Source organism: Gymnoscopelus microlampas, assembly GCF_963454915.1.
Source record: "Gymnoscopelus microlampas genome assembly, chromosome: 14".
Lineage (NCBI taxonomy): Eukaryota > Metazoa > Chordata > Actinopteri > Myctophiformes > Myctophidae > Gymnoscopelus > Gymnoscopelus microlampas.
In genome coordinates, this window is record NC_139951.1 from 25,088,407 (window position 1) to 25,115,104 (window position 26,698).

The window sequence follows — 26,698 nt, forward strand, 5'->3', positions numbered from 1 at the left end:
ACTGACACATGCACATTAGTGGTGTCAAAAATAATCGATTCATAGATTAATCGTGATGCGGACATGGACGATTATGAATCTATTCACAAATGTGAAAAATATACTTTTATTATTTATTTTTTTTATTTTGTTTAAATCTTAATTATTATTATTTTTAATCATATTGCACAGAGCCAGAATTATATGTTGTTCAGTATATCTGACTGCTTGTACTGACTGAAGAAAAAGTTGCCATGTTGTGCAGTAATATAGAAAAGTGTGATGCAACGTCGAATCGAATTATTACAAGGTTAATCGTAATCGAATCGTTACCTGGTGAATCGTAATTGAATTGAATCATGAGGGCAGTGCCAATGCACGTATACTGTGTACACACACACACACACACACACACACACACACACACACACACACACACACACACACACACACACACACACACACACACACACACACACTGTAGCAGAGCCTCTTGTCTAGTAGTGCCTCCAGACAACCTGGTGCAACTCAGACTGTTGACAAACATTTCCCATGTTGGCTTTTTGATAGTCTATTGCTGGTTTGCAGTACAGTTCTGTGTATATATGCCCCCAGTCTTTTATCAACGTGACGTATAGCAACCTGATATTGCGGGGCATCAGGCGGGGCGAGCGAGCAGGCCCATAAAGCTGTAGGAAATGCATTGTGGGTGTTTGGGCGGCTAATTTATTGACCTCATGTTTCCTAAAACAAAGTGTAGGCACGGTGGCGAGAGTGTGATAGTACCTGACACATAACAAATACTCCCCTGCTCTGCTCTTTCAAGGAGACTTGGAACCAATCCATTGAGGCACTCCGTCCTAAGGTGACACCTAATTAAATTGTCTGGACGGCAACAGCAGCCCCACACTACCTCCCCCCCACCCCCCAGTCTCTACCTTCTTTCATTCATTTATTCGTTTCGCTTTTGTACCTTTCCCTTATTCCTTCCTTTGGTCATTTGTTTGTTCCTTCTCCCCTTTCCTCCACTGTACCGGTTCCTCGATTTTTCCCATTTCTCTCGGCTTTTCCCAATACATACCCCAACCCCCCCTATTCGACCGTGTGGCTCCAGTTTTACCAGCTAATATTTACAGCAGCTGCGTTGCATGAATAATGGACCTTATGCACGTGACGTCACCGTACGCGGAAGTCCTGCGGGAACGCCCACTGAGTGGCAAAACACTATTTTCTACGCAGTACAGACAGTAGCGACGCAGCTTTTAAACAGTCTATAAAACCGTCAAAAAAGCTTTAAAAATGGGAAAGAGCTGTTGTGCCGTTAAGTGTACCAACCGTTTCAAAACGAACTCCAGTGTATCATTTTACAGACTGCCGAAAGGCAAACATAAAAGAGGGAAATGGATCCGCGCACTTCAAAGAACTCAATGGAATCCAGATCCGGACACAGAAACCTGGATTTGCGGGTGCCATTTCGTGTCAGGTATGTTTATTTGTTTTGTTGTAAAACCTTACGTTAAATGTAAAAGGACCTTTTTACATAATGTCCCGTTTTAAACGAACCAAATCTTCACGTGGACCAAGAAGTGGACTAACATTGTAAACATTGTCAGTTCACCTGAAAGAGTTCTGGTCCTCTTCGGCTCTGATGAGGCTTAAGTCCTCTCTTTATGTTCACTGACCCCTCATGTAATTTATGTAGAGCTCAGACCTGTACCTGATATGATTTATTATGGGTAGTTTTCACCTGAAAACTGGTGGTTGCTGTACCTTAATGTACTTCTCTGGTCCATAGCGTTAACATGAGTTCTCCTTAACTCCGACTCCTTCTAACACTATGTACCACAGCTAATATGTACTTTCTATAATGCATTGGTTCTCAAAGTGGGGTCCAGGGACCTCAGGGGTCCTTGAGGGAGTTCCAGGGGGTCCCCAGCTAAATGATGGATAGTAGTTAGGAACCAAATGGACCCTAATGGGTCTGTAAGAGTGTACAAATGAAACCAAATGGACCCTTATGTGTCTGTAAGAGTGTACAAATGAAACCAAATGGACCCTTTTGGGTCTGAGAGTGTACAAAGGTCCATTGGGTTTCATTTGTACACTCTCAGAGTGTACAAAGGTCCATTGGGTTTCATTTGTACACTCTCAGAGTTAAATTAACATAGATTTTACAATGTAAATTGGGGTTTCAGAGATAGCAATTACATGGGGGTCCGTTGCCCAATGCATGTCAAACTGAGGGTCCTTGAAATTAAAATGGTTGAGAATCACTGCTAGAGCCGTAAAATCTTCTCTTATGGGGGTCCCTGCCTGGCATATCTTTTCAAATGGGGGTCAGCGGGCTAATAAGTGTCAATTTGGGGGTCCTTGACATGAAAAATTTTGAGAACCACTGCTCTAATGTATATACAGTAGACATTGGTTCAGGCTATGCACTTCAGTGCAGTTTTGTATGCTAAAATATTGGATATATTGCTACAAAACTTTTTTGGAACACTTTATTGCTACATTGTACTGTAAAATGTCAAGAAACCATAAGAGTGGCTATCAATAATTAATACCTGATGGATCATATGATATCCACGTCTTCAACATTTCTCTGGCCAAGGACCCCTAGCTGAGAGAGAGAAACTATTGCAGATTAAACTTTTTCATAATACTATAAGCTTTATAGAGCAGGGGTCTTCAACGTTTTCAGGCCAGGGACCCCCTAGTCGAGAGAGAGATGAAGCAGGGACCCCCTCTATATTGTATAAAACTGTGTTTCACATTAAACTTTTTTTCGTTTACTTGGTCTGCTCTTTTTTCCCTCTACACCAAGCCTCTTTGCCAAAAAATAGCAGATCTACAAGCTCACAGCGCCTCGCACTGCGAGGCGTTGTGAGCTTGTAGATCGGCTATTTTTTGGCTAAAGTTTTCCTCAGAAAAAGGGATGCTAGGGTTCAAGTGGTTAAGGTAAAAAAAAACATATCACACAAAGATTTGGCGGACCCCCTGTAGTAACTCTGAGGACCCCCTAGGGGTCCCGGACCCCCTGTTGAAGACCCCTGTCATAGAGTATTATCTGTGTTTTGTAAATTCATATTGTTGTTTATTTATTTATACATGATTTTTTCTATTGATATGTTGGATTCATGTTTATGTGAATTTTCATTATATTTAACCACTTTTGCCCCTCAATACTTTTTAAACTTGACCTTTGGCTCTGTACTTGGTCTGCTCTTTTTTCCCTCTACACCAAACCTCTTTGCCAAAATAGCCGATCTACAAGCTCTCAACCCATCACATTGTGAGCTTGTAGATTTGCCATTTTCTGCAAATGTTCGCTCCAGAATAGGGATGCTAGGGTTCAAGTGGTTAATGTAAACAAAAAATCCTATCACACAAAGATTTGGTGGCCCCCCCTAGGGGTCCCGCCCGGACTAGGACGGTTCGCTTCAAATGGGTCTGAATTGTCACATTGTGTGCAACAAATTCCCCCTAAACGGCTTGAGTTTTGAGGGCTGAAACAGGACATATGTGAAAAAAACACCCTTAGATGTAAACAAATTAATATTATTTTTGTTTTGTTGTTGTTGTTCAAGGAAAAAAGAGTGATGATCCGCTACACCCTGACTACGTGCCAAGTTTATTTGCTTTCACCTCCACCACCGATCGAACCCGGGCTGTGAACAAGTTGGACAGATATCTGCGATCTCAAGAAGTTTCTGAGAAAAGACTTGTCAACTCAAGTAGAGAGCTAGCTGCCAGAGCTCTTCTGAACCTGCAGCAATGTCCTGCATCGGAGGCAGAGGCATCAACTGCAGAGGTACAGGTTGAAGTCCCTGGCATTGAGGTCCAGACAGAGGAAACACACAAAGACATTGCCTCATTACATGAACAGATTCAATCTTTAAACGCTGAATGTCAATCACTTAGGGATAAAGTTAAAACATTAGAAAGTGAGTTGAAACATCGTACTCTTGATCCTTCACGGTTTGGTGACAGCAAAATGAAATTTTTCACAGGACTACCAAATTTACAGACTTTCATGTTGTTGTTCAGTTTTGTGTCATCAGGTTTACCTCCTACTACAAAACAGTCACTTAGTGATACTCAGAGACTTCTGCTTACACTGATGAAGCTGCGGCTCAATCTGTCTGAGGAACTTTTAGGTTACCTCTTTAACATTCACCAGTCAACCGTATCTAGAATCTTTCACCTTTGGGTTGATGTTATGTCAAGCAGGCTTCATCCCCTGATATTGTGGCCAGAAAGAGAAGACATTAGACGCAGCTTACCAATGTCTTTTCGGACATTTTTCAAGAAATGTGTGAGCATCATTGACTGCTTTGAGGTGTTCATAGAGCGCCCTTCAGATTTAAAAGCTCGAGCTCAAACATGGAGCAACTACAAACAACACAACACTATAAAATTTCTTATTTCAATCACTCCACAAGGAAGCATCTCCTTTGTGTCAAAGGCCTGGGGTGGACGTGTTACAGACAAACACCTTACTGAACAGAGTGGGTTCCTCGACAAGCTCCTGCCAGGGGACTTGGTACTGGCTGACCGGGGTTTCACAGTACAGGATAGTGTTGGCTTACATTGTGCTGAACTAATAACACCTCCATTCACACGAGGAAAGAAACAACTTGAAAAAAGAGAGATTGAACATGCTCGAGAAATTTCTCGTGTGAGAATCCATGTTGAAAGAGTCATTGGACTTTTGAGGCAAAAATATTCAATTCTAAGCTCAACTCTGCCTGTAAATCTCATAAGAGTGAAACAGAATGACACAGTGGAGGATAGCCTTATAGACAAGATTGTGATCTCATGTTGCGCTCTTTGTAATCTGTGTGAAGTTATAGTGCCTTCAGATTGAAGTGAATATCAGTTCATTTTCAATGTTATTCAAATGAATAACCCATGATATTTTGACTCACTGTCAGTCTAAAACAGGGGTCTTCAAACTTTTTCAGGTCAAGGACCCCCTAGTTGAGAGAGAGATGAAGCAGGGACCCCAACTACATATTTTATAAAATTGTGTTGCAGATTAAACATTTTCATAGATTTCATTTAGCTTTATAGACTTGTTTGACACACATGACCTTTTCTATTACTATGTTGGATTCATGAATTTCATGTTAATGTGTATTTTAAGACAGTTACCCATGCCAGTTTCAGAAAGATTCTGTAGTAACTCTGTTGAAGACCCCTGGTCTAAAATGTTGTTGTTTTTTTCACGTGTGACATTTTTAAACCCTGAGACATGATCTTTGATTTCATCATTTCATGTTTTCATCTATAAGGTAACAGGTAAAGAAATGTGTAAATATGAAATTGATTTCACATGGCATAATTTCCAGAGTAATGTTTATTTTCACATTTTCGGGTAACTGTATGTAACAGAAACAAGGGTTTCATGTTGAATTACATCACTGTAATGCTTGAAAATCAACTGAAATGTTTGTAAAGCAAGCTTGACAAATAAAGTGATACTCTTCAAGCTGAAATGGCAGTTTTTACTATTTCAGTAGTTTACAATGTCAAGCGTATAGATGTGCTAATGCCTCAATTTCCACCATTAACAGGTCTTAAATAAAATAACATTCTGAACAGATGTACAGTATTTCATGTACAATAACGGTAATACTGTAAATGTCAAGGAGACTTGACCGAACATTGTGAAACCTTGAATACAACAGCAATGAAATTAATCACAAATGACTAATCAGTGTTATCTTCTACTTCTGTTCAAACAAATCTATCAGGTAACGGTACGGGCCAACTGTAAGTAGCAGCCAATAACATGTGGTGTTTCACATTTTCAAGTGGTATACAGTAGTTTTTTTGTGGGAGCTTTTTTCCCAGTGCAACGTGAGCATCAAATCGCTTTAGGGCAAAGTGCAATTTATCTACCCTAAACACTTTTTCCTACAGCTTAATTAATCAAGCACTCCCATTCGTGAAAACCATTTTCCTAGCAATTCTGGCAACACTGCACACTTAAAAAACCTTGTTACCTTCATAACATAACTTTCAAAATTTGAATCTGGGGTTATTCTCTCAATGTGTAATTCTGAAGGTGTCCACACACAAAAGTCACAATATGGCAATTGTGTAGCATGAAGCTGGCACTGCACTTGAAAGTAATAGTTGTGTTTTCTGTTAAGTTTCAGTGTCACATCTGAGGGTGAGGATGCAACCAAGCAAAATCCTTTTTTTTGGGACAGTTGTAAGAGTGTCTTGTCTTGTGCCAAGTAGGGACATTTGATCTCCAAGCACCCAAAGCCACAACAGTCACAACGCACCTTCCCATCAGGTGAAGCACCAAGATGAGGGTACTGTGGAGAAATGTAGAATCCAGTGGGGGTAACATCAAAATTGAGGTGTTTTGATGACTCAGACTGGATGTATTTCTCCTTTGCCCTGGTCTCGTGACGAATACCCCAGCTAGAAATGTTTGATAAAACATACATTAAGTTAGGTGCATAAATATACATGTCTATAATGAATCTGCAGTATGTTTTATATAGCCCCATCTTTTGATTAGTAAACAATGTGAAACACATCTATAGATAGATAGATATAACTATTCTGGCCTGACCTGGACCCCACTATGGTAAAGACAGACTGCCTTTCCCACTTGCCCTTTATACTCTCACATGTTCATTTTGTATTGTTTCTCATGATTACATATTTATTTTCTGTTTATCATATGCCTTCTTATCATATATCATCATTCCATACATAGTGATAGATAGACAGATAGGGGTGTAGGGGTGTGTGTGTGTGTGTGTGTGTGTGTGTGTGTGTGTGTGTGTGTGTGTGTGTGTGTGTGTGTGTGTGTGTGTGTGTGTGTGTGTGTGTGTGTGTGTGTGTGTTTCAAATTGTTCACTAATACAAAGGATAGTGCAACATAAAACAGATAGTTAGAAATAATTTGACTTTACATTTTAAAATGAAAAAAATAATACCTTGTTGGGTCACTTTTAAACTTGGTTGTCTCTGGGTTGCATATGTCATTCAGAAGTGACATGGGAGGCTTGTTATCTCTGCTCTTTACAACTTGACCAAACCTGGAAGCAGTAATCCTGCCACGTCTGTAGATATACCACATGTCATCTTTAGTCTGTCGCCTTGTCTCCTGTTCAACAAGCTTACACTGATCATCTGTGATCAACAAATCTTCAAAGACCTTATCACATTTGTCACAAAGCTCACTGTAGGTCAAGCCAAGATTCTCTGGATCATATAGATGGCCTAATGGTGTAGGATAGCCATCCCTCAGAACCTTAGGGACAAAGTCTTTGGAGTGTTTTGGAGCTACAGAGAGCACAGCAGCTCTGGGATTTGCATTCTTGAGCTTATCCAGAAAGTCTGAAATGTCATTGTCTGTAGGTTTAGGGGTAACATGACAGGGCCCTGACTTATTTCCAACTTCACAGAAAACATTCTGGTCCAATGCACTCAAAACCTTTCTACGCTGCGTTTTGGGAGAGGTCAGATCTATAGAAGACAATTTAGAGTAGCCGATTTTCTTTGTTTGTGATGGCTGAAGCCACTGGCATGGCAGTGAAGTACAAGGCGTTTCATCGCGCCTCATAACTATGGACTCAACAGCAAACATCAACGCTGCTGCATGTGAACATGTCTCTGAAAGTCCTGCCATGCAGTTACAATGGGCTGTCAAAAGTGTCCCCGTCTTCTTTGCAGCTATCCAAGGCTTCAGTGGTGTCTCATTCATTCGCTGGCTGTGTTTTACCTGCACAAATACATAACGTTAGTCATTTGGCAGTGATGGAAGAAGTACTCAGATATTTTACTTAAGTAAAAGTATCAATACCAAAATACTCTGTTACAAGTAAAATGCCTGTGTTAAAAATGTTACTTGAATGAAAGTACAAATAGTAGGGCAGTTTAGAGCAGTGGTTCTCAAACTTTTTCATGTCAAGGACCCCCAAATTGACACTTATTAGCTTGCAGACCCCCATTTGAAAACATAAGCCAAGGACCCCCATAAGAGAAGATTTATAGCAGTGATTCTCAATCATTGTAATTTAAGGACCCCCCCAGTTTGACATGCATTAGGCTACGGACCCCTATTTAATGGCATTTCTATCTCTGGGACCCCAATTCATATTGTAAAATCAATGTTAATTTAACTCTGAGAATGTACATTTGGTTCCATTTGTACACTCTCAGAGTTACAGACCCATAGGGGTCCATTTGCTTCCTATACATCCTTTAGCTGGGGACCCCCCTATCTCTCATTGACCTGTTGGCTGCTGGTGTCATCAGTGATGATGATGATGATGAGAGGGAAGAGGATGAGGTGGAGTTTGATGATGAGATGGATGATACTGATCAGTGAAATTGTGTTTTGATTATTTAAGAAAGTTATATTATGCCTAAATATAAGCCAGAATTTGATATTTGTGTGTTTTCACCAATAAAGAATGGTTGTACCATGTCAGTGACCTTTCCATTAGATTCCTGGTGTAAACACCCTATGAAAAAGTGGGTTTATTTGTCTTTGTACGTTGTCTGGTTCAGATATGAAAACGCCACTCCTGTGGACATCGATTTAAAATGGTCACCCAATGAACCCCATGGGACATTATTTGACCAGGGCAACAAGATTAAAACTTAACTAGACACCTGTAGGGTCCAAAAAGACATATGGTAAAAAATAATACACCTTAAAAATGTAGTACAAAGATAAATATAGATGTGATTTCAAAATATTCTGCTATTTTTTTTGCTGTTTCTGTCCTGAAATAGAGTCAAAATGTGCTTCAATCTTAATATTAACCACTTCAATGAATTCCTTGGGTCCAAATGATATAGAAGAATGTGTTCATTTGTCTCTGCAGGTTGTTCACTTCAAGAGTTATGGTATTTTCTGTTATCTCCATGTTATGATTTGATTGGGAATACAGTATGTGTCAGAAAGGGTTAAAATGAACACCATGGGCCATTATTTGACCAGGGCAACAAGAATAAATCTTAACTAGACACCATAAAGGTCCTAAAAAACATATGGTAAAAAGGAATACACCTTAAAAAAGTTTAGTACAAAGAGAAATATATATGTCATTTTCTGCTTGTTTTTGGCTGTTTATGTCCTGAAATAGAGTCCTACTGTATGTCCTAAAAAATAAACCCCATGGAACATTAGTTGATCAGGGCAACAAGAAGAACTCATAACTAGACACCTTTAGGTGTAGAAAACAGGAGCCACAGGAGTGGCGTTTTCATATCTGAACCAGACAACGTACAAAGACAAATAAACCCACTTTTTCATAGAATGTTTACACCAGGAATCTAATGGAAAGGTCACTGACATGGTACAACCATTCTTTATTGGTGAAAAACACACAAATATCAAATTCTGGCTTATATTTAGGCATGATATAACTTTCTTAAATAATCAAAACACAATTTCACTGATCAGTATCATCCATCTCATGATCAAACTCCACCTCGTTCTCTTCCCTCTCATCATCATCATCATCATCATCACTGATGACACCAGCAGCCAACAGGTCAATGAGAGATAGGGGGTCCCCAGCTAAATGATGTATAGGAAGCAAATGGATCCCTATGGGTCTGTAACTCTGAGAGTGTACAAATGGAACAAAAACAAACAAACAAACAGAGATGTGTTTTTGGGGTGCTTATGGAGCCTCTTAACTGCCCTACTAAAAAGTATTGGCATCAAAATATACTTTAAGTACCAAAAGTAAAAGTATTAAAATGTTTGAAAATAGCAAATCTACAAGCTCACAACAGGTCACGGTGCGAGATCAGGCGACGCGTTGTGAGAAGTACAGTACTTGAGTAAATGTAGGCTACTTCACACCACTGGTGGTCATTAGACGTGTTACTGCAAAAGTAGAGCTAAAATGCTAGATTACAAATTTCCAATAAAAGTTTACAAGTTTAAAAAAGTACACACCTGTCCACATACAACCAGAATATCCCTCGGTGTCCTGGTCACCTTAATTTCGCCAACAAATCCAGCTTTGAAGAACGCCCAAGCATCAAGGCTTTTCCAAGCTTGTAGACTCTGCTGTGTGTATTTACCCGGCGACGAGATTAAATACATATAAATGTCACCGAAATTGATATCTGGCCACATGTTAATGTCCGTGGTGGACCACTGGTTCTTCGGTAAGTCATAAGGATCACTGTCGAGTCCAACTGACTTTAATTTAACCGAATACTCGTTTGTTTTGATCCCGGTTCCATTACTACACCGTGCCATGCTGCAATGTTTTGCCACTCAGCCAGCAGAGGGGGGCGTGTCGCAGCGGAATCGTGACGCACTTGCATATCCTCTATTACCCCAGCATCTGCCGCGGGATGATTGGTTTTATGGGAGTGGCGGAGGAAGAGAGGGAGAGAGTCATTTCACCAGTCTGCTCGCCATTCGCCTGTCTGTGAGGCTCGAATCCAAATGTCCCCTTGCTTTCAATTAAGCCAGCTCCTTGATAAGGGCAGCCCTGTCTGTGGGATATTCATCATGTGTCACCACTGATAAGTGCATGTTGACCGATCGCTGTAATTTTCTCCTCTGTCGGAAAAGAAAGCTTGTGCGCGTGCATACGCACGCACGCACGCGCGCGCGCACACACACACACACACACACACACACACACACACACACACACACACACACACTCTCACAGAGTATTCCTCTTGTGTTTACTACTAATGTGCCTTTTGTCTTTGTCACTCAATCCGTTTCTTTGAGTCTGTTGCTCACTTTGTAAAACGCATGCACGGGCATGCGGAACGCCGCGTGCACACACCCATCGATACGCAGACAAAAGACCACGGTGATCCACAGGTTTGACGTTTTGCGGGCACCCCAAGGCTATTGTTTGTGTAGCGGTTAATGCACTCAGCATTTTAATCAATAGCGGGTGCCTTTTTCCCTCTCCTCCACCCTCCATGTCAGGGCAGACAGGTTGATTAGTCATTAGCACAAAAGCCCCGCTGAAGCTGCTTGCGAAATGAATAGGTAAAACAACGGCGGTGTGCAAGTTCTCCCTCCCACCCCTACTCCACAACTACTTCATTATGCAGGAAATTGTCATAGAAATTGTCCCCTCGGATGTTTCGGATGTTTTCATTTAATTAAAACCCGCTGATACTGATCACATCTGAAAGTGCAAGGTATTTTTTTGCCTCGCGTCCTACAGAGTGCACTCCCACTGTCTGCCTGCATTGGTATTTTTCTTTTGTCAACTAAAGGCCTCAGGTTCCTGCCTTCATATTTTGTCTCAATTAGTGCGACAAAGTCATTTTGATTGTACTCATTTCGTATGCCTCTTTTTTTCCCCAGATGTTGGATGAGTCATTTTAGAGCGCTTAAACGCTCTGCTACTACATGTTTTGAGAGTGTATAATTTGTGTGCATTTTTTCACACATCTGTGTCTGTGTGTTCCCAGGTGGAGCTGAGCTGTCCCAAGGAGATGGCGTGGAAGGTAAACATGCACCGTGGCTACCTGGCCATCTGCCACCCCGAGGAGCAGCAGCTCAACTTCATCGAGAGGCTGGTGGAGATGGCGTCCAGCCTGGCCATACGCGAGTGGAGGAGGCTGCCGCACATCGTCTCCCATGTTCACACTCCGCTCCTTCAGGTAAGCGTCGATCTCAGATGTTTTTCTACGTATGTAACAAAACGGATGTTTTTTCTCGATTATTGCTTTGACTTCCACTGAAGCACAGTTCCACGTATGCAATGAATCTTTGGAAATAACCAACACTTCATGATAACCATGATGGTATATCATTGATATCAATGCATGCCGTTTAGAAGGCCATAGATAGAAACTGGGATTAAATGCACAAAAGTACAATAAACCCACCCAATAATCGACTAATCCTTGCATTTCATAATCGTCTGACACAAGTTATCGGGGGTACCATTTTAGCTCCCCCCCCCCCCCCTCCCCACACACACACCTCAAACAAATGGACCACCCGTCCACTGCGTCTGTTGTTCAGAGATTTCATGAATGCTGAAGCATCAGTCAAGACAACAGTCAGGGAAAGGAGAGCATTTTCCAGTGATAAACTCTTCAAGAGACACCCATCAAGAGATGCTTCATAGGAGGCCCGCAACATTAACGTTGTAGAGTGACACTGATAACAGCTTTCATCTCTCTCTGTCTCTCTCCCCCCATTCTATGCAATTGAGATAAAAGATTAAAAAAAAAAAACATTCTTAAGCTTTGACTCCACTAAAGGGAATTATGATAGATGGGCAGCCAAGATCACCACTCTGTAAGAGAAGAGAGCAAGTGAGGAGGTGGGGATTTGGAAAAGGGAGGAGAAGGAGAGAGGCAAAGAGATTGGGAGATGTCGTCAGAGAGAGAGAGAGAGAGAGAGAGAGAGAGAGAGAGAGAGAAGGAAGGTAGCAGGGAGACAGAAAGCAAAAGAAGAGCCAAGAGAAGGGGTAGAGATAGAGGGAAAAAAAGAGAGAAAGCGAGGATGGAGAAAGAATGAGATGGAGAGAAACACAGGGAGAGAATGTGGAGGGAAAACGAGGGGAGTTAGCGTAGAATGGCTGTAATTACTTGCCTGCCATCAGATAGCATTTGATTAAATACCTGCAGCAGAATTACATTTGCATGATGAATGGGACGGTCTGAATGAAGGTTAGAAATGGGCCATCAGCTGATATTAACAGATAATTGTGAAAAATATTGCATTGCCTAATTTATTTTGTTTTGGTAAGATTTGATTCAGTGGCAGTGGTGGTTGGGGGGGTCAGATCTGTTTCAGAACATTTATATTCTCAAAATGGGTATTTGAATTGGGTGGCCACGTTCTTTGTTATCGCTCATGCGTGATTCTGTGCATTTGTGTGTGCATGTGTCTTGGTACGCACGCGCACGTGCATGTGTGTGTTTTAGTTTTATTGTGTGCGCACTTGCATATTGCGTGGTGCAATTATTTACCCTAGCAGAGGAAAAACAAGCTATTTATTCGTCTGCCCAGTCAAGCGGACTGTTCTAAATCTCCATTCCACACTCTCTGTCTCACCACTCAACCCTGGGTGAGATTTATAAAATGAATCTCCCCTGGACTCCTCGCAAAACACATGAGGGTTCAAATACCGCCTGGAATCAAGCCATCACCAAATCCCAGCTCTCGCCGGTGACTGACGATCAATGGATTATCACCCGGCGATATTGATCATGAGGGCCCAGTATTAATATTGATTGATGGGTTGTTATAATGGAAAGATTGATTATGCGTTCACAAAGCAGCTCGGAGCCAATCGATGAAGCCTTTTTCTCTCCCAGAATGGGAATTGAGGGGCCTCACTTATCAATTTCCACACTTTTTCCCATCTCAACGCTCTTTTTTTTTTCTTGCACCCGAAAGGAACTGATTAGCTATTGAAGTAATGTCATTTTTTTCTCCTTTCTTTCTATGGGTCCTGGCCACGAGGCCCCAAGCCATAATCTAGCTGTCCCTTAAGGCAAATAGCCGATAAGTCACTTTGATCCATCTAGTTTGTGCTGGCTATTTGGCCCAAAGTTTTTTCCATCATGAACACTAAGCCAGTGATGATGGTGTGCTGTGAGAAAAGTCCAGGTGTGCCTTGGGATTTTGTGACAACCACACAGTATTATTATTGCAATATATACAACTATACAAAACGTTGTTATGAATTAAAAACGAAAATGTCTGTGTGTACACTACTTTCCCAATACAAAGGCAAATTATACTCAAAAAATATATTTTAACCAATTTCAAATTTCCCTGTTATAAGCATGACATTATTGGTGAAAGAATATATTTTTTGAATGTTACTTTTTTAATAACTATTTTATAAATAGCAGATCTACAAGCTCACGTCACATCTTCATCATGAGCTTGTAGATCGGCTATTTTCACTGGGTTTTTTTTTTGTTTGTTTTTTTAAAGTATGAAATGGCGCTTGAACTTTTTTTTCATTGGGCATTAATACATAAATCTTTACAGAGTGTTAAGAGATAAAGGTGTGCCTTGTTTTGACTTTGGCACAAAGATTCTGAAAACTTATGGTCTAGGGGGATTCGGAGGTTTCTGTGTGGACTCGAGATGTGTTTCCCAGCACTCCCAGTAGCGAACACCTAATCAGAGCACTTCCCATACCGGAAATTTTGTTCTATAAATTGCATCATTTCTTAACCTCCTTGAATACCTTGGATGTATTTCTGGTACTACTTCCTTATTGTTATAAATGTTTACCCCCCACACCGTCCCCCGCTTATCCTTCTCCCAGGCGGCGCAGCAGATTATCGAGCTCCAGGAGGCAGCTCAGATCAACGCTGGACTGCAGCCAGCCAGCCTGGGCCGTAACACCAGCCTCCACGACATGAAGACGGTGGTTAAAACCTGGAGGAACCGGCTGCCCATCGTCTCCGACGACCTGTCGCACTGGAGCAGCATCTTCATGTGGCGCCAGCACCATTACCAGGGTATGACGCACGCACGCACGCACATGCATACTCTACTTGAGTCGGCCCAAACGCACCCTTATCCTATTAAGACCTGAGGCGATTCTTAAAAATGTTTTCTAAATCATATGTTTTTTGAAAAAATTCTAAAACATTTTTTTTCAAGATTTTTCAAAAATAGCAGATCTACAAGCTCATAGCGCGGCACTCGGTGCCGCGCTATGAGCTTGTATATCTGCTGTTTTTGAATAGCCGAATAAATCTAAAATGACACAGATGTGTTCCAGGTCTTAATGGGTTAAAATAATGATTAAAAGGTTTACCAATAATAAACAAGTAAACAATATCGTGTAGCAAAAGAGATGCAAAAGCTTGCCTAGTGACTAAGATCCATCTCTTGTGGAGGTTCTCCAAACACTGCAGTGGAAATAGTTTATTTCCAATACTTGAAGATGTTTAAAATATTGATTTGCAGAAATGGTTAAGTTTAGGACAAAACTGAAATGTGTGTGAAAGAGTGGCTAGTGCTTGCTTGCATTTGTCACACATAGGACGATATTGGGTGTAAACTTATATAGCTTTCCTTTAGAACAGTGAAGATGATGTACAGTACAACCTTGAACTAGATGATTGTATCTCTCAAGCTAAGAGGGAATGCATTCTATTTTTATTGATCATACACAACATATATGCAACAAATATATCGTAGCTGTCTGGCAGAAACCAGCTAACTCCATTTTGACGCTTTTGCATTTTTTTCCATAAATCAGGGCCATTGAACACCCTTTACGTCTGTGTGTTGGTAAAAAGAATATTGAACCAACGAAAAGCATTAAAAAGCGCTTATGACAAAACCAGCTAACTACATTGGATCCTCAAATCTTCTGCTAAACCAGCGAAGTCCACCGGAGTTAGCTGGTTTATCTGATTCCAGGCTCCACCCCCTTTTTACCTCCAACCTCATTATGAGCTTGTAGGTCCATTCAGCTGTTCTTATCAATGATGAACAAAACCTCCTAACTCCACTTTTTTCATTTCCTGAAAAATGAACATTTATGAGTTACCTGGTTCCTGCCTGACAGCAGAGATATATTAATTGAAAACGTTGAGGATGACACAATACAGTTAAAACAAGAATGACCTAAGTCATAATAAAGCCGCATGTGGCAGGCTTTTTTTGCCCCAATCTTTTCATAGACCTGATTACTTGTTTTTTGGATTGCTTGTTTCTCTCGCCAAACCTGGCAACATTAGCGTCGCAGATTAACGCTCTAATGTTTTTTATATAAGTGGTGGCAACATTTTGTGACACCACACGGGTCTTCCCAACAATAGCTAAGATTGAAGTCAGTGTGAACATGGCCAAATAATAACTTAATAGCCAAACTAGGTCTAATGAAGCACGCTAGCATTTAGGCTAACCCTCCGCCTGCGCGTTGCCTTGTTGTGATTTATGTTCGTCCATGCTGGCCCCTAATATGGTCTGCTTCCGGGTGGATCAACCTAACTAACAATGAGGATCGTTCTGATTGGTTCCCTTCCCAACTAGTCCCTCAAAAAGAGTAATTCTGATTGGATCTCTTCTCCATTCGTCCCGCCCTAACATTTTCGTCTCGTCTAATTCGTTGACTAATGTGTCCATTACATTTTCGTCTCCCCATTGGCCTAAAAGGGGGGCTTAAAAGGGGGGAAGTGTGATGGACAGCCAGGACAGCCAATGACACTTAGGTGTCACAAAATGTCACTCGGGTGTCGACACTTTGTCACTCGGGTGTCGACTAGGACTAGTGCTGTTTGTAGAGCCGCGCTAGCGCATGCGGCTAAAAATAACTTATTTCCACTGTGGTCCAGCCATATTCTAGGTTTTCACCTAGTGGTTTTCCTCAAAATGTCATACTGAGCGGATTGATGCCTTTAATGTCCTTGCAGAAGTAACATTCTGTGTCGCCCCTTCCTTCCCTCCCTCTCTCACCTCCTTATTCACACACAAACTCACATGCAGACCACACATTCACGTACGCTATTATGCTTTTTTTTCTTCTCACCGAAACCTGCCACACATACATTTGTATGCATACTTATGTGAGCACACTCACACACACAAACACACATTTCCACTCATCTCAGGATGGGGCCTTCTCTGAAAGGCCATGGCGTGCAGAACCCCCTCAGGGTCTCTGTACCTTTCCAAATGTCAGCCCTCGAAAGCACTTTCTCCCACTGCAGGATATGGACACACGCAAGCACGCTCACACACACACGCACGCACACTCACACACACACGCTCACACACACACACACACACACACACACAACCCTATACCTACCTACTTTACTTTGCTCATTGCTGCTCTCTCTTCCGCGGCGACTTTGAAAGCATTCAGAGAGGCAGCCCAGCGCAAAATATGATGTCTCAACAAGTCAAGGCTCATACCAGAATAATGATGGAGCCACTTCTGCAGTAGAGCTCCGGTCAAAAAAAAAGAAGATAAAACCACCCCCCTCCATTTCATTTATGCTTGAAACAATTGAAGCTTAAGTCAAATGGAATTGTCTCTGCAGAAATTCCCAGCCACGACACATCTAATAGTTCAATATCTGTAAGGGTCCCCCGGTGGCCATGACCACCATCAGCCTGTGTTTAATCATAGGATAAAGGTTGAACGCTCAGAATAACTTTGTATTGATTTGCAGTGACCCTTCTTCCCTCTGTGGGGACAAGTGGACTCAAACCATGCCAAGAAAATGCCCCCCCCCCCCCACAGCCTAACAGAGCCACCGGATCCCCTCACTGTACGGGTGGAGCATTCAGGCCTGTCCCCTTCTCTTGGTGAACATCATACATTAAACTCGCCCGCTTGTGAAGAATATGGTGAAGAATAACTCCCCTGACCATATGTCTTTTCCACATCTCTGTAGTCTATAGTTTTTGCAACACTGAAAAACAAAACCCGACCTGTGCATCACTAATACTGTATATACTGTGTGAGCATGTGGGGAAGCAGATTTAAAAGCATGAATAGGGTGTGGTACGAATGCAGGCTTCTGGTATAGTTTCAGTATGAAAGATTGATGCCAGGAGCTCTGTATAACATCAGGATAATTTAGGGAAGCCATCTGTTAAAACTTGGTCTCTGGTGGGAAAATAGCAGTGGCCTGTGATTACAATTTTTTAATTGGTAAAGATAACTTTACTGTGTCTCTCCTCTTGATCTCCCAACAGCCATCGTATCGGCCTACGAGACGAATACGCAGCACGACCCTAACAACAACAATGCCATGCTTGGAGTCCACGCCTCGGCCTCGGCCATTATTCAGTACGGGAAGATAGGACGCAAACAGGTACAACTGCAATGAAAATCCACCATTTGATAGAGAAAAGCGAATGAACATACCTTGATTAACTACTTCATCCAATTTGAAAAATAGCTGATATACACGCTTGAAGATCTTCTTTTTTGCAATGTTTTAACATGCCTATATTAACATGCCAAATTGGGGACGCTTGGTTGAAGGTGATTACCTCATTCAGTGCCAGACTTATTTCTGGCTGTGGTGTCCCAGTGCCAGAGCCAAAAAATAATTGTAAAAAAAAAGTGCTCAGGAGCCGAGATACAGCCTTTTCAGTAAGTAGTTAAACAAAGAGTGAATGGAGCAGCACATTTTCAAATCATATCTTGGGTTCAGATTTTTTTTTATGACGTCTTAGACGTCACGTGGCGCTCAGTGCTTAACAATGGCGATAAAATTTCAATCTCGTCTAGCGAGACTTCTGTTTTATTTTTTATTTTTTACAGTGTTCTGTCACTATGAACGTCAGATCTCACAAAAAAAAAGCTATTAAAATACGCGATCTAACGCAAGGCCTATCCGCGCACGCTTTAAGCTGTGGCGGACCCGGGATGGAGTTATGACATTTTTCTACTGTACCATTCATCCTAAGATATCATAACATCATAGAAAAGGTAAGAAAACCTTAGTCCAAAATTCTCCTTTAAGAGGGGACTGCTACTACTGTACGTCGGTACTATATCATAGCATTAAATGGTGGCCATTGTACAGTAGGAGCCTCATCCATGCACGTAGTTGCATTGCAAACATATTGTCACACATCACAGTCAACTACAAAATCGTGTCTCCCCCCCTCCTCCCCAAGGGTTTGGTGAACGTAGCACTGGACATCCTAAGTCGAATCCACACCATCCCCACCGTGCCGATCGTCGATTGCTTCCAGAAGATCAGACAGCAGGTCAAGTGTTATCTGCAGTTGGCCGGCGTCATGGGCAAGAACGAGTGCATGCAGGTAACGTTCATGTCATGTCTACATCTTTCCTTCTCTGCTCGACGCAGAAGAGAAGCCTGAATGTAACCCGTTTTATTTATTTAATAAAATGCAGGGTATTGGGGGGGTTACTCACTGTCAGCCATTAGCCGCAGTTGACGTTAATATGAGAAAGGAGGGGAGCGAGAAGGTGGGGAATTGTTGGAGGGTCTCTGGGTGACTGACTGTCAGTAGCTGTGAGCCTTATAAGAGCGTGTAACTCAGGAGCTCTTAAGTCTGCAGAGCACTCTGATTAATAGAGGCAGTCCAGCACACACACCGCAAGTCATTAAAGTGCCAGGAGATGCTTTTTTCTGTCTCTCTTCCTCCCCTGTCTCACTGTCTTTCTCGCTTTTATCTGTTTCTGCCTTCTCTGGTTCTGTCTCTCTCTGTCTCTTTCTCTCTCTTTGTTTGATCAGACATTCTTCTTCGCTCTTCTCTCTCATTCAACTGTTTCTCTTTCTCTCTCACTAACTCCCATCCCTCCTTCTCTCCACACATTGTTTGTCACCATGGTGTGTGTGTGTGTGTGTGTGTGTGTGTGTGTGTGTGTGTGTGTGTGTGTGTGTGTGTATTAAAAAAAAAGAAAAAAGCCCTACACTAACTGACTGACAGCATTGGTCAACTGGTTGGCATATTAATAAACTACTCAATTGTCCCTCCAGGCCTATAGGATGTAGTTAGAGGAGTAGGAGTGTGGGGGCTCTGGCCAGTGAAGTTGCAGGTTGATTTTCTACCTGAAGCACGGAAGCATGAGCGCATCTTCACTTCCCCTCCCATGTTAATGAATGCAGCCATTCAGACTAGTTGCTCATTCAGACAGTACATGCACAATATCGGCATCATATCCCTCTACAGTATATTAAAGTTTTTAAACCTAGACAATCACCATTGTGGGATTTATCAAGTTAAAACAAGTCATACAGTTTGCATAGAACCAGTATTTTCCGTTTTTTAAATTATGCTTTTTCTTTATAAGAGTTTACAAATAGCCTATATTATGTTCAATTAATTAAGACAATGTTTACTTCTGTTTTTATTATATTTACATTACTGTATTGAGGTAGCAGCACAAGGCCTGGCAAGCGGCAAACGACTCAATTGATATCAAGTGCAATAAACTATGCCAATAAATAAATTGCTATTTGAGTGGGCCATTACAGACTATTTGGCCATGAAATCTCATTTAGAACCAGAGCCTTTAGTAAGTCGTTTACGTTATCGACGGCATACTAGCCTACTGTAACACAAAACTAATTCTGAATTGAATCTTATGTGTTGGCTTCGGTTAGCCTATATTTCATTAACCTATTCAATTATTCAGATTGATGATTCATTTGCATGAGCACTGATTTTTAAAGATCAGAGTTATGTTTACTACACATGATAGCTAGACTATGCACAAACAGTTTAATCAGAATATGATAAGCTAGGCTACTTCTGCACTTACTGTATAAATACTGTGTACGTGAACAAAGACCAGTCCAGGATGAACACACATCAAAACCGAAAGTCAGAAGGCGGAGCGTGCTGTTCCGAAAAGCTACAGAAATGATTGCCATATCAACCATGATAGAATGGAAAATAAGCAGTAAAAACTTTCGGTTTGGTGGATCCGCATTATTCAATTCAGTTCCTCAGAAATTCCTCAAACTAAGCTGAAATAACCTGAACCCACTGTTGTCTCCGGTTTCGTGAAACTTTCACACAGAGAAACTATCCGTTGTGCAAGTATTTTTATGCACAGGGTTTCATCACTCCCACATGTCTAGTATTTCGATGTTTGGGAGCGTTCAATTATGTAACGCAAGTTAAAGCATAAGGTGGTGCTCCAGGTATGCTTCCTTGGATTCATTTGTCTTAAAGTTAGCGTTTCATACACAGCCTATTGATTTTGATTTGCTTTATTTGACCTAAGAAAAACAAATATAGAGGTCATACACTATATACATTACTACATATATACTACATTGGGACCTTGTCTTGTTTTCACTTCAACATCTGTCCTCCACACAATATCACAGAATGCACATTATCACATTTTCCCCCTAGTCTAAAGTCAAGTTTCTAATGTTTTCCTTCCATTTTGGTTCAGTTTATAAACTTTTTTTTTTTTCAATTGGAGGAACAGTGATTTGGGTACGAGGCATACAACACAATGTTAAACTACTTTATTTGCCTGATCCTTTTCCTTCCTGTGTGCGTGTTCAGGGCTTGGAGGTGATCGAGTCAACCAACCTGAAGTACTTCACCAAAGAGATGACTGCTGAGTTCTATGCTCTCAAAGGCATGTTCCTGGCTCAGATCAACAAGTATGTAACCCAGATTGTCTTGCCTGTCTGCCTGCCTGCCTGCCTGCTTGTCTGTCTGTCTATGGTTATACTGCCCTAGCGTGTCTGATATCTGGTCTAGAGTCGCGGGTTCAAATCTGCTATTTTCAAATAGCTGATGTACTTGTTAAAGTACTCATGTGGCCCATAGTCGCTTCTTTTGGGCTGGTTTTCCTAGACCTGGTTGCTTGTTTCTCTCACAGAATCTGGCAACACTGCCTGTGTCCTGTCAGCTTGCAGCTCTAATCTTTCATCTTTGCCTTCGCCTGGCTCGATGGCAGCTTTGAGAGATTACGATACAGTGTGACACTATGCGCGCTTGTCTCCATGTTAACCACTTTCAACCTGTCATTATGCGTGGCAATTTTTCAAAGGTAGTGAAAATAGAAGCAACACATTGTAATGCGTTGTAGTTGATCTATTTTCACTATTCATCATACTACAAAGCATATAGGGCTTAAGTGTCATAAAATGTGATTATGCGATCGCATAATATACCGAATAATCAGCCAAATGGTGCATACTTATGCGGGGGTAATGTTTTTTCAAAAAGGCAGCATCGCATAATATGCGCTTCGCATTGCATATTTCCGCATGTTTCGCAACTTTTCACATATTTCGCAACTTAACGCATATTTCAATATTCAATATTGCAGCATGTTTCACAACTTTCCGCATATTTCGCAACTTCCCGCAATTTCACCGCATATAATTGCAAAAACGCACGCATATTTCATCGCAAAATCAAAGATTTTAGCCCGCATAATCAAGGATTTTTGCCCGCGTTTTTCTGGAGGGTCTACAAGTGTGACCGTGACTACAGTGTGATCTTACGCACATGGGTTGTTGCACACTATACATTTAATATAAATTTGGTTTGTGCACATTATGCACGTACAGTATACACACAGGCTCTCTTAATTCAGCTGCCCCAATTCCATACACGCGCGTGCATACACCCGTGTTCATGTACGCCCGGCCCGCTTAACATGGCTTTGCCTCTCGGCTCCCCTCCTCTTCATCATCTCTGACATGATGGTGTCCTGTGGGGTGAAAGACAAATTGAGGACAGGCGTATTAAATGTATATGCAGCTGAATAATTAACTCCAGGCAATTTGCGAGAATCTCTGGGATCAGCAGAACTCGCCTCTGCACCTCTTGCAGGGTTGAAAGCAATCATTACCCCCCCCCCCCGCCCCCGCCCCCCCAATCATGCCAGAAGGAGAATTGGCAACATATTGGGGTTAGGGGGTTGGAGCATTGAGTGTGTTTTTTGTGAATGCATATATGTATGTAATGCATTTTAGTGTTATACGTGCAAGGTGTGTGTGAGCGTCGATGGGATGGGGTTGGGCTTGGGGTGACGTTTTGACAGTCAAGCTGGGCGTTCTGTGCGTGAAGTAGTTAAGTTGCAGATGTACTACTACTTTGGCAAATGTCTGCATGATGGAGGCAACACCCATTTAAACGTTACTGGAGGGGGCCCTCTCAACACTTGACTCCCACAGCAATCAAGCTTCCTTTTTTTTCATCCCACGGCAAACAGGCTTTTTATAATAACACATTAGGGCTGATTGGCTTGGGAGACCTTTTATAACTTAAGTAAGCAGCGGGGGTGGAGGGTATTGGCTTTTGGAATCACTCTTAAATTGGAGGTCTTTTTTTTACCTACTGTAGATGAAACAGTGCTTCGTGATTGACAGGCCCCTCCATGTTTATTGACTACTGCGGGGGTAAAAAGATTCCTGGGGTGCACCTCACTTATTAATCAAAGCCCCAGGAGGAGGAAAGTGGCGGGTAGAAATTATTCAAGCAACATGCCAATGGGGGCGGTTATAGGATCCTATTCAGCGTGGTGAACAAAAAAATAAAAAACAGCTGATGAAGATATTTTGCGTCAGCACAAAACAGGTGCAGTCGAACTCCAGGGCATCCCGTCACAGTTCACCTGTCACACAATCCTCCTGGATGCCGTATTATAACGGCATTTCCAAAATTTCAATGTCGAAAGTGGTGAATCTTCTCAATGGTTTTAAAATGGGTGCAGCATCCCAAGGATCTCGACTTTAACCCATCAAGAGCAGAGGCTGATTTAAAAAAAATGTTTTCTAAATCCTAACGCTTTAAAAAATATATATATATTAAAAGATTTGCACACATTTTCACGATTTTACAAAAATAGCAGATCTACAAGCTCGTAGCGCAGCACTCGGTGCCGCACTATGAGCTTGTTTATCTGCTATTTTTGAATAGCCTAAAGAAATCTAAAAATGACACAGATGCGTTCCCGGTCTTAATGGGTTAACTGGCTGCAAATCTCCCTTAAACTGGGGAAAATTGCTGTTTGAATATAGATAAATATAGCCGTTTGCCTTTTTTTTCCATTTGCCTCAACGCGGCAAGCCGGCACCACTGTAATGAACCTGGAAGATGCTAACCTGCAGTGCCAGCTAGCGTCACGATGCTTTGATCTGCGAAATAGTTTCTCGGTTTTGACCCGAGGAACCTACAAACTCTGTGTGACTTTAAAATCAAGCTGTGTAAAGTGCATAACGGCAACAGTGAGCAAAAGGACTCGGAGACGAGAGCGCATGGAATGCGCCCACCCAACACACACACCCTGTTGTGTGTGTTGTGTTTTGGCCATTTAACATCTCAACTCTCCGCGCGTACTCAACCCTTCCATTACAGAACGACTAACCCCCATCCCCCCCCCCCCTCTTCCAGGTCAGAGGAGGCCAACAAGGCGTTCTCGGCGGCGGTTCAGATGCACGACGTGCTGGTGAAGGCCTGGGCCATGTGGGGAGACTACCTGGAGAACATCTTCGTCAAGGACCGCCAGCTGCACCTCGGGGTCTCAGCCATCACCTGCTACCTCCACGCCTGCCGCCACCAGAATGAGAGCAAGTCCCGCAAGTACCTGGCCAAGGTGAGGTCACGGTCGAGAGAGAGAGAGTGTGCTTTTTATGTCACATCTCACATGTGTGCTTGTCTGCCTGGTTTTAGGGCTAGAGTTACACAAAATGGGATGAAACGCGTCTGTCCTATTACGTGGCCAACATGTGTTTGCTGGAGGGAGTGATTTGGTTTCGTTAACATTTACTTTTGGTTTGATAACCACATATTTCTATATTTACACACATGAATCTAGGCCTTTTTTAAAGCCTAGATTCATGTGTGTGATATTGGTTTGTACGACTATACAATATTAACCCTTATTTAACAAGAAATGCACATATTTTACAAGTAAAAATAAGGTATCACCAATAGTAGTAGTAAATCTTTATTTCGGTCCATTTAAAAGAGTAAATATACATACATGCATTTGAATCCACTAATACTAGTGGCACCGAAAAGGTGTAGGCTGAAGCTGTGGCTTATTTTGCCTAACCTTTTTGAAACAAATTAGGTTTAGAAAAAAAAAGAAAATGTAACCAATAACAACAGTGTGCAACAGATACACAAGACGATAAAATACATTAAATAAATAAATAAAAGTCTTAGCAGTGCAGTACAGCATTAGCACTACAGGTTTGAGCAGGGCATAGACAGCATATCCATTATGCATTAAGTGTTCCAGAAAAATGCAAGAGAAATGAATAACTAATAATAATATCAGGCAAAACCCACAAGAGTGATCATCTGGGTCATAATGGTGAGACTGTACTTTGTGTGGCTGTCAGGGGGCCTCACATCAAATGGACAAGGAAGGTGCACATGGAGGAGCGTAATAGATGATCGTTAGTTTATCTCCTCGATTGCTAAGGGGCAGAAAAAGCATGGAGGTAAATTGTTTTGGTGTGTTTTATCTGGGAGAAAACCGCATCGGCATGACACATCCTCCACCTTCAGCACAACCCTCATCGCTGTACAGTGTTTCAGTACCCTCTATCGGTTCTTCTTCAAATTGGGACACCATTAATTCTCTACTATCCCGACCTCCATCTGCCCCATACATTATCGCTGCTGATGAGAAGCAAGGCTCCTTCTCCTTTTCTCATTTCATTCCACCTCTTTGCCTGAGTTTGGAGGAGCGGAGAGTAGGGGTGTGGGAAAAAATCGATTCAAATACGAATCGCGATTCTCATGTTGGACAGTTCAGAAAAAAACAACAACTTCTGATCGCGTTAACTCTGGTTCTGTGTGAAAAAACGGGGAAAAAAACTTGTCCAAAGCCATCCTTGGCAGCCAGGGCGTTATGCCGATATCTCGTCATAAGTCTTCCATGGCAGTGAGAGAGTTAAGATGTGACAATGTGTAAAAAAAGATCAGATTTGTGTCTAAATTTTTCTCCAAACCTTTGTCTAGATGAGCCTCTTGAGTGTTGCTATTCATATTGATAAAAAGCTGCCATTGACATTTTGAAATCAGACAATTGCACCGGTCAGTCACATGACCTTTTACTGGCAGGAGGAGAACCATGAGGTGTCATTATTAAAATGCAACAGAACTCCCTCGACCGAAGCTCTGTTCTCCAATCAAGAGGAGCCCGGAGAGGGATTAATTCAGATAGCTTAATTACAAACTACCTCTGTTTGACCGTGTGGGACAACATCACCACATGTTCTCTGTGGTTCATTCGCTTCCAAGCTGAGACCACGTCATCAGTCTTAATGACATTAGCTCAGGAGGTAGACCGGGCCGCCTGTGAAGCCAGTATGCCGGTTCCATTCCTCCTGGATGTGTTCCAAAGCAAGACACTGTCTGAAGCACTAAACTGCATCCCAATGCGCCGGTTGATGCCTTGCATTGTTGCCTGTGTGAATGTGTATGCATTAGCATATAATGTGTACTGTACGTCTGTGTCATTGTAGTGTGTGTGTGTGTGTGTGTGTGTGTGAAAGGGCAAAATGTGAAGTACATTGTAAAGCGCTTTGAATGGTCGGAAAAGACTAGAAAGGTACTATATAAATGCAGTCCATTTACCATTTGCCACCGCCCCCATTCTAATAAACCTCTATGTTGTTGTTCTGAAGTGGATGATTGTGAAGAGAGGATTGGAGAGGGATAGAGAGATGGAAATGGAGAGTGGAGAGGCGGTTTGGAGGGGGGGGGGGGGGGGGGGGGGGGATTTGGTTGCCCCTGGTATCGTGCCACATGGCAAGCCAGGCTGGTTTGGCAGCGTGCGGTCCTGATGGATGGGAGGAGATGACCAGCGATTATCAGTAATTAAACACAAGCTGTGTGAGCCCCGGTCAACTGGCTTCGGCAGAGCCAGAAGGGAACTGATGAGAGAGAGGGGTTAACGTCTCCATCATCACAGTCTTGACACATGCAGACACATGCTGTTCCCATTGTGTTTGTAGGTTCAAACGCACTTAAGATTCATGCTTGCACACAAACATGCAGAATTGCTTGTAGATGTGTGTGCGTGTGGACATGTGCGAGCGCACACACACACAGTTGGATGCTCTATTCACGTAGGCATTTGAAGCATTCACGGTAGTTGTATCTACAAAATGTATAGCCTTTAGGCTGTAGCCTATTCAGACAGTGTGTTCCATGATGATTCTTAACAGCAGCTGATGTTTTGAGAAAATGCTGGTACTTCCATCTCAAAAATGGTAAATGGTGCATTTATATAGCACTTTAACATGTACATCAGCTATTTGAAAA

The 26,698-nt window shown here is 42.0% G+C and overlaps 2 protein-coding genes across 9 annotated transcripts in view; both read left to right on the top strand.

The window, feature by feature from the left end:
* Nucleotides 1-26,698, top strand: part of trrap (transformation/transcription domain-associated protein) — a 145,672-nt gene that overhangs the window by 85,375 nt on the left and 33,599 nt on the right. For all 8 annotated transcript variants that reach the window (XR_014602266.1, XM_084078675.1, XM_084078678.1 and 5 more), the window contains 6 exons: nucleotides 11,425-11,616; nucleotides 14,256-14,451; nucleotides 17,654-17,772; nucleotides 18,587-18,733; nucleotides 20,963-21,063; nucleotides 23,810-24,011. Coding sequence is in view for 7 of the 8 variants with exons in the window: in XM_084078675.1 (XP_083934801.1) it covers nucleotides 11,425-11,616; nucleotides 14,256-14,451; nucleotides 17,654-17,772; nucleotides 18,587-18,733; nucleotides 20,963-21,063; nucleotides 23,810-24,011 (957 nt within the window). In the remaining variant the exon portion in view is untranslated. The remainder of the gene's footprint in view (nucleotides 1-11,424; nucleotides 11,617-14,255; nucleotides 14,452-17,653; nucleotides 17,773-18,586; nucleotides 18,734-20,962; nucleotides 21,064-23,809; nucleotides 24,012-26,698) is intronic.
* LOC311059653 (uncharacterized protein) lies at nucleotides 1,189-5,441 on the top strand. Its single transcript, XM_084077667.1, has 2 exons — nucleotides 1,189-1,462; nucleotides 3,567-5,441. Exons 1-2 carry the CDS (start codon nucleotides 1,279-1,281, stop codon nucleotides 4,844-4,846), a joined length of 1,464 nt encoding a protein of 487 aa, XP_083933793.1. The 5' UTR covers nucleotides 1,189-1,278; the 3' UTR covers nucleotides 4,847-5,441.